The sequence below is a fragment of the Blennius ocellaris genome (assembly GCF_963422515.1).
Source record: "Blennius ocellaris genome assembly, chromosome: 17".
Lineage (NCBI taxonomy): Eukaryota > Metazoa > Chordata > Actinopteri > Blenniiformes > Blenniidae > Blennius > Blennius ocellaris.
The window spans coordinates 22,662,319-22,677,161 of NC_137666.1; the positions used below are offsets into that span (position 1 = coordinate 22,662,319).

The window sequence follows — 14,843 nt, forward strand, 5'->3', positions numbered from 1 at the left end:
CCAAAGTGAAGCGAAGAGTGAAACTGAAGCTCAGTAAAAGGGACATTTCCATTAAATCCAGTGTAAACGGCCCGTTGAAGCGGCGCCGGGCTGAAGCGGCTGCGGGTGAGTGAGGGACGGTGAGGGACGGTGAGGGGGGGGGGGGACGGTGGGTGAGGGACGGTGAGGGGGGGGGGGGACGGTGGGTGAGGGACGGATCGGAGGGACGGTGACCCGTCCAGCTCCTCTGTGTTTCAGTCAGCTGCGTTTGTTCACAGCTTCATTTCCGCAAAGCACCTGGAAGTATTAACGGATGTTCTACTCCAAATTAACCTGTTGATCGTGATTCTCTCTCTCTCTCTCTCTCTCTCTCTCTCTCTCTCTCTCTCTTTCTCTCTCTCTCACACACATATCTTTGGACGAGTTTACAACAGCAGCAGGTGTTTCAGATGAAATAGTTTCCAGGTTATTTAGTGCCCGTTCAGAACTCTATCGGCGCTTTGTTGTGGTCTCTATGGTAACCTCTAAATAAAACCTAATACAAAGTACCTGACTCAACATTACTCCCACGTTTTTTATTGAAACGCCACCTTATACTCTTTTATATTTATTAAATGTAAAATAATTAAATAGTAATAATGTTTGATATTGCAGGTGTTATAAAGACACGCCCACCAGGTCACGTGCTCAAGTGACAGGATGGAAACACGTTCATAACGTGTTTGTAGTAAATTGTTTATTTTAAAGTATGTAAATTGTACTGATATCTAACGTCTCTCTCTCTCTCTCTCTCTCTCTCACACGCACACACACACACACACGCACACACCTCGTTTGTGGCAGTGATGTGCAGATAAATCCAAAATCTATCGATTCTGATGTTAAGATATAGTTTTCAACATTGTAGTGACTAGTTTTAGAAACTTTGTGGTGAATGTGTGTCAATATAATATAAAATCAGTCACTATTCCTTCAAAATCATTGAGTGAGATTTTTCAAATATCTTCACATAATAAAACATTTTTACATGTTTTACTGTTATTATCCTGTAATGTGGTGTAGTGCCAGTCCTCCTGTGTTTCACACACAGCTCATGATCATTTAAACGGATAGTTTTCCCTGATGCACTAATAAAGAAGATCTATTTAACCCCTTCTCTTCCTCCAAGCAGGACATTTACAACTGAAGTAAGACTGAAAAGGATTTTCTGTTCAGACTGGAGTGTCGTGCTTCGTTTCCACCTCTTTGGTTTGTGAGGCTGCAGGTGCGCGGCGGCTGCAGGTGCGCGGCGGCTGCAGGTCGACGGGTCCGTCATGGTGAAGGATGTTTCGAAAAGTGAAAAAGCGCCACAGCAGCAGCAGCTCACAGAGCAGCGAGATCAGCACCAAGAGCAAGGTGGACACACACACACACACACACACACACACACACACACACACACACACACACACACACACACACACACACACACACACACACACACACACACACACACACACACACACACACACACACACACACACACACACACACACACACACACACACACGCGGTGGTTTCACTGTGTCCTGGTCCAGCAGTCGGTGGACTCCAGCCTGGGGGGTCTCTCCAGGTCCAGCACGGTGGCCAGTCTGGACACAGACTCCACCAAGAGCTCAGGTGAGCGCCGCCGCCGCCACACAGGAAGTGGTCTGGACGTCCCTGTTGGGTCTCACTGTCCCCTGGTTCTGCAGGAAACGGCCCGTCGGAGACCTGGGCCGAGTTCCGGGTCCGGTACCTGGGCTCCATTGAGAAGCTGCAGTTCCACATGAGCAAGACCCTCCAGGAGCCGCTGGACCTCATCAGCTACATCGACGCCGCTCAGGTCAGGACACGTCCAGCCTCCACCCGCTGAGTCTCACTGTGGACGGACGTCGTCTCACCCGTCTTCCTCTGCTGCAGCAAGACGGGACGCTTCCCTTCGTGCCCGGAGACGAGGACCTGGTCCTGGGGGTCTCCAAGTACGGGGTCAAGGTGGCCTCGCTGGACCAGTGTGTGAGTGGAGCAGAGAGGGTGGAGGAGGGTGGAGGTCACTGAGCAGCATCTCATAAATACTGCATCAGTCCCTGTGGTTCTGCTGAATCAGCGTATTTTCATCCCACTAACCAGTTGATCATGTGTGTTCAGTTTCTTGTCGCCAGAAGTTAGTCATTTTATTACAAAGGGAATAAAAGGCTCATCTGAAAGATTAAGATGGTAACAGGAAGAGTAGGAATTCCACTTTGTACCTCTTTGATGTCTCTGAGGAAGTATTCCTGTTTGTCACTACCTCAATCCAGTATTTCACAGTACTGCACACCTTGAGGTTAAACTTATAAACTCCATGAGGAACAGGAAGTAGTGAGTTTCCAGTGTGTCAGATACAAGAAGCAGAGAGTTTCCAGTGTCAGATACAAGAAGCAGAGAGTTTCCAGTGTCAGATACAGGAAGTAGTGAGTTTCCAGTGTCAGATACAGGAAGTAGAGTTTCCAGTGTCAGATACAGGAAGTAGAAAGTTTCCAGTGTCAGATGCAGGAAGTAGAGTTTCCAGTGTCAGATGCAGGAAGTAGAGAGTTTCCAGTGTCAGATGCAAGAAGCAGAGTTTCCAGTGTCAGATACAGGAAGTAGAGAGTTTCCAGTGTCAGATACAGGAAGTAGAGAGTTTCCAGTGTCAGATACAGGAAGTAGAAAGTTTCCAGTGTCAGATGCAGGAAGTTGAGTTTCCAGTGTCAGATGCAGGAAGTAGAGAGTTTCCAGTGTCAGATGCAAGAAGCAGAGTTTCCAGTGTCAGATACAGGAAGTAGAGAGTTTCCAGTGTCAGATACAGGAAGTAGAGAGTTTCCAGTGTCAGATACAGGAAGTAGAGAGTTTCCAGTGTCAGATACAGGAAGTAGAGAGTTTCCAGTGTCAGATACAGGAAGTAGAGTTTCCAGTGTCAGATACAGGAAGTAGTGAGTTTCCAGTGTCAGATACAGGAAGTAGAGCGTTTCCAGTGTCAGATGCAGGAAGTAAAGCGTTTCCAGTGTCAGATACAGGAAGTAGAGTTTCCAGTGTCAGATACAGGAAGTAGAGAGTTTCCAGTGTCAGATACAGGAAGTAGAGTTTCCAGTGTCAGATACTGGAAGTAGAGAGTTTCCAGTGTCAGATACAGGAAGTAGTGAGTTTCCAGTGTGTCAGATACAAGAAGTAGAGAGTTTCCAGTGTCAGATACAGGAAGTAGAGAGTTTCCAGTGTCAGATACAGGAAGTAGAGAGTTTCCAGTGTCAGATACAGGAAGTAGAGTTTCCAGTGTCAGATACAGGAAGTAGAGAGTTTCCAGTGTCAGATACAGGAAGTAGAGTTTCCAGTGTCAGATACAGGAAGTAGAGAGTTTCCAGTGTCAGATACAGGAAGCAGAGAGTTTCCAGTGTCAGATACAGGAAGTAGAGAGTTTCCAGTGTCAGATACAGGAAGTAGAGAGTTTCCAGTGTCAGATACAGGAAGTAGAGTTTCCAGTGTCAGATACAGGAAGTAGAGAGTTTCCAGTGTCAGATACAGGAAGTAGAGAGTTTCCAGTGTCAGATACAGGAAGTAGAGTTTCCAGTGTCAGATACAGGAAGTAGAGAGTTTCCAGTGTCAGATACAGGAAGTAGTGAGTTTCCAGTGTCAGATACAGGAAGTAGAGAGTTTCCAGTGTCAGATGCAGGAAGTAGAGAGTTTCCAGTGTCAGATACAGGAAGTAGAGAGTTTCCAGTGTCAGATACAGGAAGTAGAGTTTCCAGTGTCAGATACAGGAAGTAGAGAGTTTCCAGTGTCAGATACAGGAAGTAGAGTTTCCAGTGTCAGATACAGGAAGTAGAGGGTTTCCAGTGTCAGATACAGGAAGTAGAGAGTTTCCAGTGTCAGATGCAGGAAGCAGAGAGTTTCCAGTGTCAGATGCAGGAAGTAGAGTTTCCAGTGTCAGATGCAGGAAGTTGAGTTTCCAGTGTCAGATACAGGAAGTAGAGAGTTTCCAGTGTCAGATGCAGGAAGTAGAGAGTTTCCAGTGTCAGATACAGGAAGTAGAGTTTCCAGTGTCAGATACAGGAAGTAGAGAGTTTCCAGTGTCAGATACAGGAAGTAGAGTTTCCAGAGTCAGATACAGGAAGTAGAGAGTTTCCAGTGTTAGATACAGGAAGTAGAGAGTTTCCAGTGTCAGATACAGGAAGCAGAGAGTTTCCAGTGTCAGATACAGGAAGTAGAGTTTCCAGTGTCAGATACAGGAAGTTGAGTTTCCAGTGTCAGATACAGGAAGTAGAGAGTTTCCAGTGTCAGATACAGAAAGTAGAGTTTCCAGTGTTAGATACAGGAAGTAGAGAGTTTCCAGTGTTAGATACAGGAAGTAGAGAGTTTCCAGTGTCAGATACAGGAAGTAGAAAGTTTCCAGTGTCAGATACAGGAAGTAGAAAGTTTCCAGTGTCAGATACAGGAAGTAGAAAGTTTCCAGTGTCAGATACAGGAAGTAGAAAGTTTCCAGTGTCAGATACAGGAAGTAGAGAGTTTCCAGTGTCAGATGCAGGAAGTAAAGCGTTTCCAGTGTCAGATACAGGAAGTAGAGAGTTTCCAGTGTCAGATACAGGGAGTAGAGTTTCCAGTCAGATACAGGAAGTAGAGAGTTTCCAGTGTTAGACACAGGAAGTAGAGAGTTTCCAGTGTCAGATACAGGAAGCAGAGAGTTTCCAGTGTCAGATACAGGAAGTAGAGTTTCCAGTGTCAGATACAGGAAGTAGAGTTTCCAGTGTCAGATACAGGAAGCAGAGAGTTTCCAGTGTCAGATGCAGGAAGTAGAGTTTCCAGTGTCAGATGCAGGAAGTTGAGTTTCCAGTGTCAGATACAGGAAGTAGAGAGTTTCCAGTGTCAGATGCAGAAAGTAGAGTTTCCAGTGTCAGATACAGGAAGTAGAGAGTTTCCAGTGTCAGATGCAGGAAGTAGAGTTTCCAGTGTCAGAGAGTTTCCAGTGACAGATGCAGTGTGTTGCAGGCCGTGCTGCACCGCCACCCCCTCTACCTGATCGTGAGGATGTTGTGTTACGACGACGGCCTGGGAGGAGGGAAGAACCTGCTGGCGCTGAAGACCACCGACGGGGGGCAGCAGACCTGCAGCATCTGGGTCTACCAGTGCTGTAGCTCGGTGAGTCCTGCTGGGCCGAGACCCTCTGGACTGAGACCCTTTGGTCCCCCCCTCAGTGTCTAACGTTCTCTCTCTCTGCCGGCAGGAACAAGCTCAGTCCATCTGCAAGGTTCTGTCCTCGTCCTTCCACTGCGCTCTGACGGCGGACAAGTCCTTCACCCAGTCCTGAGCCTCAACAAGTCCTTCACACAGTCCTGAGCTTCAGGAGACGAGACCAACTGTCTCTCTTTACGACAAGATTCAGCCGTCGTGTTGGAGGAGACGTCTTCTGGTCCTCCAGCCGGAACTCGTCTCAGTTTCTCTGGACTTTGTGTTCCTCGCCTCCCGTTTCTGGCTTATGTACGTCTTGGTACCTTGATGTACGTCTTGGTACCTTGATGTACGTCTTGGTACCTTGATGTACGTCTTGGTACCTTGATGTACGTCTTGGTACCTTGATGTACGTCGAGCTACCACCACGTACATCCTGGTGTTTGACTGTTTGAGATGTCATGGAGGCGTCGTGAGGCCAGAACCTCCACGGTACCAGTTGGTTGAACCATGTCTGTAGTTGTGGTCCTGTAGTTCTGGTCCTGCAGTTGTGGTACTTGAAGGAACTGACTGACTGCAGATCCTGTGGTTTTGCTCTTTGAGCTTCTGTTTGTTTGTTACGTCTTTTACTGACGGTACTTTTTAACCAGCTGAAGGATTTGAAGTGATGTTTACAGTTTTGGTACGAACTTTCCATCACCTGGTCAAATAATAAACCTTCTGCCTCGCTGTCGTTTCCACTTTGCTCCGTTATGAATGTGACGGCAAGAAACTCCGTCTCTACTTTACTTTCATGTTTGGATGTAAAGAATAAAAGTGTGCAGAGAATGTAAAGAAACAAATGTTCTGTTGTGTATTTATTCCCGGACAAAGCAGAATTAGAATATCACATTAAAGACCATTTAGACTGATTACTCTTAAACTAAAATATTTCAAACCTTCTTACAACTGAATTTTAGCTCATTGAAAATATTTTTCTTTTAACTGGAGGCCAGAAGTAAAACTTTAAAATGCTTGTAGAGCTTTTCAGAGGACAGATTCTGTGTGTGAAGCGTTGGCCACCAGGGGGCGCTCTTCCTGCTGTCAGTCTGAATAACAGTTGGTAAAGAGGTTTGCTTTCTGAAAACAAAAACTTCATCCTGAAACAAACAGAACAAACCAGCTGAACATCAGAGTTTATTATTCCAGTTTCATTTCCCCGTTTACTGCTACAATAGAGCTAAAAGTCAATGTTGATCAACAGTTAATGACAATGATTGAATGGAGTTGACCTTGTGCCCCCCCCCCCCCCCCACACACACACACACACAGTTGAGTTGACCTGTAACTGCTCTTCACCACAGTGCATTAAAGACACTAACTGTCTGTTTAACTCTGCTCTGCTTTTTACATTTAAATATCCACAAAAAAAAACAAGAATTATTTACAAGAATAGATTAAATCTTCCAGTGAGTCAAAATAAACATGAAGAGCAGCGACGTTCACATGCTTCTCTGCTTAAAGGCCTAAATATCAACAGTATGAACAGAAACACAGTTGCTCTGCAACTGCAATGGAGTTTTAATTACACTGCGTTCATATTTCCCCTCGTCAACCGGAGCGTCCTGGGAGACGTGATGTGAAGTAATGTGAAGTAATGTGAAGTAATGTGATGTCATATGAAGCTCTGCTGGAATCTGAAGGCTGGAGGAGTCGCTTTCCCACGCTCTCCTTTACTTCTGCTATTTCTAATACTCTGCACACACACACACACACACACACACACACACACACACACACACACACACACACACACACACACACACACACACACACACACACACACACACACACACACACACACACACACACACACACACACACACACACACACACACACACACACACACACACACACACACACACACACACACACACACAGGTGACCTGCTACGTGTGATTTGATCCTGAACAACATGAAAAGTCCGTCAGCAGCATTTAAAGCTTTTGGAACTCCAGAGGAGAAGAGTTCTTCTAACGATCAGCAGGAACCAGAACACAATCCAACATGAGCTAAACAGTGAGTTCACTACATCTTTACACGAGTGTTGTGGGGCCGGTTGTTGTGTAAACATGTGATTCATTATATCCTTTAGGTACGACAGTGTTCCATGTTGCAGCTTCTCGTCCTGTAAAGGCCCTGATGAGGGGACTGAGGCCTACCAGGAATCACTAACATCTGATTTCACTGCTTTCAGATTAGTTCTGGATGCTACAGGATTATCAGGGGGGGGGGGGGGGGGCACTATGGGGTCATCCAGCACCATTAGCAGGGGGGGGGGGGAGCACTATGGGGTCATTCTCTCTGGAGAACCTCCCAGAGAAGCAGAAGAACAGAAACAGCAGCTCATGTACAGAAGAGGAATGTAACATGTAGAAGACGTTCACTTTTTACAGTCCTTAGTAAGGTCAAAAGGTCAAACACCTTCTTCACCTCCGTCACTCTGATAGTCATCTATTAATACTGGACACCTTCATCAGGAGGAGGAGGAGGAGGAGGGGGGGGGAGGAGGAGGAGGAGGAGGAGGGGGGGGGAGGAGGAAGAAGAGGAGGAGAAAGAGGAAGAGGAGGAGGAGGAAGAGGAGGAGGAAGACGAGGAGGAGGAGGAAGAGGAGGAGGAAGAGAAGAGGAGGAGGAGGAGAGGAGGAGGAGGGGGGGAGGAGGAAGAAGAGGAGGAGAAAGAGGAAGAGGAGGAAGAGCAGGAAGAGGAAGATGAGGAAGAGGAAGAGCAAGATGAGGAAGAGGAGGAGGAAGAGGAAGATGAGGAAGAGGAGGAGGAGGAAGAGCAGGAAGAGGAAGATGAGGAGGAAGAGCAGGAAGAGGAAGATGAGGAGGAAGAAGAAGAGGAAGAGGAGGAGAAAGAGGAAGAGGAGGAGAAAGAGGAGGAGGAAGAGGTCTGGAGCTGAACAAAGACCAGGAAAGTGCAGGTATGAAGAGGTTTGTTCACTACAATCATCAGTTTGATATTCTAGAGTCAGTGTCTGTAACACACACACACACACACACACACACACACACACACACACACACACACACACACACACACACACACACACACACACACACACACACACACACACACACACACACACACACACACACACACACACACACACACACACACACACACACACACACACAGAGAGAGACAGACAGGAGGAAGAGGAGGGTGATGAAGAGGAGGTTCAGTCAGCGATGAAGTGGACGAAGGTGACGGGGAAGGCTCCTCTTCTCATGGGGTCGCCCTCGATGTGGCCCAGCTGCGGAGGAAGGTCAGAGGTCAAAGGTCACCACAGGAGACAAACACTGATGAAACCTCTAAACAGACCAAAACACCAAACCAAACTAAATACTGGAAACAAGTTCCACTCTTATGATTCAATACTGAGCCTGAAAATCCCAACGTGTGTTTTTCACCTTCAGCCACAACATTATGACCACTGACCGTTATGGGAACTTTTCTATTCTACAGTGAAGCTTTTGTTCTGAAAACCTTTGTGTTCGAAGAATAAAATAGACACTGGTAGGGATTTGTTGGAGGTTGTTGAGCCAGGAGCATGTCCAGGAGGGTCGGAGGTCTGGACTGACCCCAGGAGGGTCGGAGGTCAAGCAGCAGCCTCATCACACTCTGGGGACTGAACAGGTCACACTGCTTCACTTCTTCATATCCTGGGAGAAATTATCCTCTAAATCTCACATCGACCAAGTAACCAGAACAACTTCCTGTTCCTCTACAACTTCCTGTTCCTCTGAACCATCGCTCCTCCTCCTGCTCCGCCTCCTCCTCCTCCTGCTCCGCCTCCTCGTCACATTAGCCTCCACTCATTCACAGCCACTGAAAAGTCATTGTAAAATCTGCTTTGAAGCTTTGAAATGTACAAAGTGCTTCATGTGTTCTTTGATCCTAACATGACTAGATCCACTTCAGTTCATCAGGTTTTATTGTTTCCAAGACAACATGGAGTGAAATGTGATTTTACAGCAGAGCTGGCCGGGGTCATGATGTTAAGGCTGATTGACCAACACTTGATCCTTCTTTGATTTCATAAATGCGACATAACCTACAGCTTTGGTTGATTCAGCAAAACGACATGATGTTGAGAATTGTGTTGGTTTACTTTAACGGATGAAGACATTTGATTTGGTCGGAGAAAAGGAAACAAGCTGCAAAGCCTGGAAACATCTCTGAAATCAAACTGAACATCAGGATGGTTCACAACAACAGACGGTACATGACGCCTAACAAACACCATCTCGAGCTACACAGCCTACGTCACAACTTGATTACCTTATGATCAACATAAGTGTTGTTTACACCTGGAAGTGAAGAGAAGCTGGGACATTTCTACTCTGAGTGAATCAAGCTAACGAACACAAGACAATCATCTGCCTTCAACATCTTCCTCACAGGCAGTGTTTTTAAATCAACCAACAGTCTGACGTCACAAGGCTGATTTCCTCCATCCTCCAGAGCAGTGGGCTGGGGGGGGGGGGGTGGAGGCTGGGGGGGGCTCAGAGGGACTGGAGCTCGACAGAGAAAGTGACTAAATACGGTCAAATGAGCCGACGAGTCAGAAAACAAACTGCAGCTGCTTCACTTTCACACAAGAGACTAGAGAGGAAGAGGAGGAGGGAGTAGGAAGAGGAGGAGGAGGGAAGAGGAGGGAGGAGGAAGAGGAGAGGAGGAGGAGGAGAGAAGAGGAGAAGAGGAAGAGGAAGAGGAAGAGGAAGAGGAAGAGGAAGAGGAAGAGGAAGAGGAAGAGGAGTCGTGAAGGCAGAATGGCCAGCAGTGCCCTCCTCCCTCTTGCAGACACTCACCCCCCCCCTCCTGGTCCTCCCCCGCGTCCCCCCCAGCAGCACTCACCCACCACTCCTGGTCTCCCCCCCAGCAGACACTCACCCCCCCCCTCAGCAGACACTGACCCACCACTCCTGGTCCCCCCCCCGCAGACACTCCCCCCCCCCCCCCCCCCCCCCCCCCCGCCTCCTGGTCCTCCTCCCCCCAGCAGACACTCACCCCCCCCTCCTGCTCCTCCTCCCCCCCCCTGCAGACACTCACCCCCCCCCCCCCCCCGCCTCCTGGCCCTCCTCCCCCCCAGCAGACACTCACCCCCCCCTCCTGCTCCTCCTCCTCAAGACACTGACCCCACCCCCCCCCCTGCAGACACCCTAACCCTCCCCCCCCCCTCCCCCCCAGCAGACACTCACCCACCACTCCTGGTCCTCCTCCCCGTCCACCACGATCACCTCCCCCTCCTGGTCCTCCCCCCCTCCCCCCCAGCAGACACACACCTCCCTCTCCTGGTCCCCCCCCCCCCCCCCCCAGCAGACACTCACCCACCACTCCTGGTCCTCCTCCCCGTCCACCACGATCACCTCCCCCTCAGAGAAGGTGAGCTCGTCAGGGTTGTCGGCCCGGCAGTGGTAAATGGCCTTCACTCTCTTGGGCCTGGACTTCTGAGGACAGACGGACAAACTCACCTGGTAAGAAGGTTCAACAGTCACATGGACCTCCTGGTCCACAAACCTGGTTTTCAACGTTTATGACACCAAATCCAGCTTCTCCTCCATTAGAACATTGATCCTAGGAGCTGCATTCACAATCTGCTGTGTCTGTGTGAGCTGGACTGGCTCCGCCCACACACACGCCCATCTATGGAAGAGGAGGAAGCACTTCCTCTCGTGGCGCCATGTGCCAGAGCAGAGCTGCCTGATTGTGGGAGGAGTCAAAGGGGGAGGAGTCTACCTTGACTGTGATTGGCTGAACCCCCCCCGATGACATCATATAGGGTTTGATTTCTGATTGGCTGCTTGGAGCAACACACGTTTTAAAACCTGGAACAACCAGGGAGAGAGAGGACACACTGTCTTCTTCTGGGACGTCGTCCAGGTCTAGAGACGGTCAGTACTGTGGAGGAGACGGTCGGTACTGCAGGAGGAGACGGTCAGTACTGTGGAGGAGACGGTCAGCACTGCAGGAGGAGACGGTCGGTACTGCTAGAGGAGACGGTCAGTACTGCAGGAGGAGACGGTCAGTACTGCAGGAGGAGACGGTCAGTACTGCAGGAGGAGACGGTCAGTACTGTGGAGGAGACGGTCGGTACTGCAGGAGGAGACGGTCAGTACTGCAGGAGGAGACGGTCAGTACTGTGGAGGAGACGGTCAGTACTGTGGAGGAGACGGTCGGTACTGCTGGAGGAGACGGTCAGTACTGCAGGAGGAGACGGTCGGTACTGCTAGAGGAGACGGTCAGTACTGTGGAGGAGACGGTCGGTACTGCAGGAGGAGACGGTCAGTACTGCTGTAGGAGACGGTCGGTACTGCAGGAGGAGACGGTCGGTACTGTGGAGGAGACGGTCAGTACTGCAGGAGGAGACGGTCGGTACTTCAGGTTTAGCAGGACATTTAGACTTCAGAGGTGGGGTTGAGGGGGTGGAGTCAGAGAGGCGTCCCTCCAGGGCGTCTCTCCAGGGCGTCTCTCCAGGGAGTCCCTCCAGGATGTATCTCCAGGGCGTCTCTCCAGGGCGTCCCTCCAGGATGTCTCTCCAGGATGTCTCTCCAGGGCGTCCCTCCAGGGCGTCCCTCCAGGATGTCCCTCCAGGATGTCTCTCCAGGATGTCTCTCCAGGGAGTCCCTCCAGGATGTCCCTCCAGGGTGTCCCTCCAGGGCATCCCTCCAGGGCGTCTCTCCAGGATGTCCCTCCAGGGCGTCCCTCCAGGGCGTCCCTCCAGGGCGTCCCTCCAGGACGTCCCTCCAGGACGTCTCTCCAGGGCGTCCCTCCAGGACGTCCCTCCAGGACGTCCCTCCAGGACGTCTCTCCAGGGCGTCCCTCCAGGACGTCCCTCCAGGACGTCTCTCCAGGAGGCTCTGTCTTCTACAATCATTTCAATGAGCATCTGTGGAAAAGCTGCGACTCTCCAGAGTTTGTAGGCGAATAAATGAAACGATTCATCTTCTTTTTGTCTCAAGTGGTCAAACTCAGCAGGACTGAGGATTGAATGTGTCCTCAGGAGGGACATGGACAATGGGGGAGGACAGACTGGACACTAACGGACCAAAGACTGACAGAAGAAGCTGCAGTGACAGTAAAGTGAGGAAGAGGCACTCACTGGGTAGGTCTTCCTCACCACGGGGGCCAGAGGCGGGGGGTGTCCCACGGAGTTCTGGGGACATCCTGGGACTTCCTTAGCTGGAACAGGAAAAGGAAATGACATCAGCAGCACAACAACGTCTCTGGGCTTCCAGAAGAAACAGGGACGGACAGAGAGAGGAGCTTTCTGAGACGTGGACAGTTGGACTGTGGGACAGTTGCACTGTGGGACAGTTGGACTGTGGGACTGTGGGACAGTTGGACAGTTGGACAGTTGGACTCACCTGCTCGGTCATCAGACTCAGGTCGGTTCAGAGCTGCTCTGCTGAAGCTCTGGTCGTTGCTGTGAATCAAACACAGGAAGTTAGATTGACCAACAAGACGCCCTGCAGGACAGAATGAGACAAGAGGACGGCAGACTGGGACAGTTCTTACTGGTTAATAATGGTAATTAACAGGTTTTATCATTGTTGGCTAATGGATTGTTTTACTGACGTGAAGCAGCGGTCGACACACAACTTTTTGCACTTGAATGACACGGAAACAGAATTCATCTTGTTTGGCACATCACCGATGTCGAAAGTCTTTAAAACACACTCTGGTGCTCTGGTCCTATTTTAAACCACTTGTTAAAAGTCTTGGGGTAACGTTTGACAACGGGCTTAAATTTGATAAACAGACTAGTTCTGTTGTCTTCTATCAGCTCCTATCAGCTCCTATCAGCTCGTCTCCTGGACAAAGTGAAGCCGTTCCTGAATCAACAGGATGTTGAGAAGGTAATACCTCTTTTATTAGCTCTAGACTGGACTGTAAGGCCCTTTCTGTGGGCCTCAGCCAGTCTTTATGTGGGCCTCGGCAAGTCTCTATGTCGGCCTCGGCAAGTCTCTATGCGGGCCTCGGCCAGTCTCTATGCGGGCCTCGGCCAGTCTCTATGCGGGCCTCGGCCAGTCTCTATGCGGGCCTCGGCCAGTCTCTATGCGGGCCTCGGCCAGTCTCTATGCGGGCCTCGGCCAGTCTCTATGCGGGCCTCGGCCAGTCTCTATGCGGGCCTCGGCCAGTCTCTATGCGGGCCTCGGTCAGTCTCTATGTCGGCCTCAGGCTGTCTCTATGTGGGCCTCAGCCAGTCTCTATGTGGGCCTCAGCCAGTCTCTATGTGGGCCTCAGCTAGTCTCTATGTGGGCCTCAGCCAGTCTCTATGTGGGCCTCAGTCAGTCTCTATGTCGGCCTCAGCCAGTCTCTATGTGGGCCTCAGCCAGTCTCTATGTCGGCCTCAGCCAGTCTCTATGTGGGCCTCAGCCAGTCTCTATGTGGGCCTCAGCCAGTCTCTATGTGGGCCTCAGCCAGTCTCTATGTCGGCCTCAGCCAGTCTCTATGTCGGCCTCAGCCAGTCTCTATGTCGGCCTCAGCCAGTCTCTATGTGGGCCTCGGCCAGTCTCTATGCGGGCCTCGGCCAGTCTCTATGCGGGCCTCGGTCAGTCTCTATGTCGGCCTCAGGCTGTCTCTATGTGGGCCTCAGCCAGTCTCTATGTGGGCCTCAGCCAGTCTCTATGTGGGCCTCAGCTAGTCTCTATGTGGGCCTCAGCCAGTCTCTATGTGGGCCTCAGTCAGTCTCTATGTCGGCCTCAGCCAGTCTCTATGTGGGCCTCAGCCAGTCTCTATGTCGGCCTCAGCCAGTCTCTATGTGGGCCTCAGCCAGTCTCTATGTGGGCCTCAGCCAGTCTCTATGTGGGCCTCAGCCAGTCTCTATGTCGGCCTCAGCCAGTCTCTATGTCGGCCTCAGCCAGTCTCTATGTCGGCCTCAGCCAGTCTCTATGTCGGCCTCAGCCAGTCTCTATGTGGGCCTCAGCAAGTCTCTATGTGGGCCTCAGCCAGTCTTTATGTCGGCCTCAGTCAGTGAACATTCACCCGACATGAACAAACTGCCCCCCGACATGAACAAACTGCCCCCGACATGAACAAACTGCCCCCGACATTCACACCACCACTGATCTCGGCCTTTTTAAATCAAAGCTGAAAACTCACTTTGAAGTTGTCTTTGAACTCTGTCTAGGACAGAGTATTTATGCTGTATGTTCTGTTGTTATGAATCTCTGGAAGCTTCACCAACCTGCAGCACCGTCACTCCTCCACCAGTCACACCTGGGTTTTATTTATTGTTTTTATGTCTTATTCTCGTATTTATTTCTTAATGTATTGTTTTAGCTTTGTTGTAAAGCACTTTGGTTCCACTGGGTGATTGTAAAGAGCTATAGAAATAAAGTTGAATTGAAAAAGTTGAATTGAATTGTTGTCCAACATTGAAATCAGCTGGACGTCATAAACAAAGAGGTTTGTTGTGTAGCTGCAGAGTGAGACGTCATGAACACGTTGAACCTTCTCACCCTGCAGCAGACCTGGGTGGTGCAGGAGATCTGGGTGGTGCAGCACGAGGACGCTGAGGTCCCGGGCCAGACTTGGACTGGAGACTCAAAGCTTCCATCTTGGACCCAGAAGGAAGACCCAGACCTGGACCACACAGATGAACATTGATGAACATACT

General features: G+C 50.1%; 2 protein-coding genes across 2 annotated transcripts in view; one reads left to right on the forward strand and one right to left on the reverse strand.

Annotated features, from left to right (window-relative positions):
* Positions 1-204: 204 nt before the first annotated feature.
* On the forward strand, positions 205-5,995 carry itgb1bp1 (integrin beta 1 binding protein 1). The gene is made up of 6 exons (XM_080512731.1): positions 205-1,374; positions 1,560-1,638; positions 1,713-1,843; positions 1,921-2,013; positions 4,996-5,145; positions 5,231-5,995. The coding sequence occupies exons 1-6, from the start codon at positions 1,303-1,305 to the stop codon at positions 5,312-5,314; spliced, it is 609 nt and encodes a 202-aa protein (XP_080368857.1). The 5' UTR covers positions 205-1,302; the 3' UTR covers positions 5,315-5,995.
* Positions 5,996-8,132: 2,137 nt separating this feature from the next.
* asap2a (ArfGAP with SH3 domain, ankyrin repeat and PH domain 2a) overlaps positions 8,133-14,843 on the reverse strand; it is a 106,531-nt gene continuing 99,820 nt past the window's right edge. Inside the window, 5 exon segments of the mRNA XM_080512723.1 lie at positions 8,133-8,474; positions 10,552-10,671; positions 12,324-12,403; positions 12,589-12,647; positions 14,686-14,809. Coding sequence (XP_080368849.1) covers positions 8,400-8,474; positions 10,552-10,671; positions 12,324-12,403; positions 12,589-12,647; positions 14,686-14,809 — 458 coding nt within the window. The 3' untranslated portion in view covers positions 8,133-8,399.

Coding starts and splice junctions, on each gene's coding strand:
- itgb1bp1 (XM_080512731.1), top strand. CDS start 1,303: ATGTTTCGAAAAGTGAAAAAGCGCCACAGCAGCAGCAGCTCACAGAGC. Junction 1,375..1,559: donor AGATCAGCACCAAGAGCAAG/GTGGACACACAC, acceptor CTGGTCCAGCAG/TCGGTGGACTCCAGCCTGGG. Junction 1,844..1,920: donor GCTACATCGACGCCGCTCAG/GTCAGGACACGT, acceptor CCTCTGCTGCAG/CAAGACGGGACGCTTCCCTT.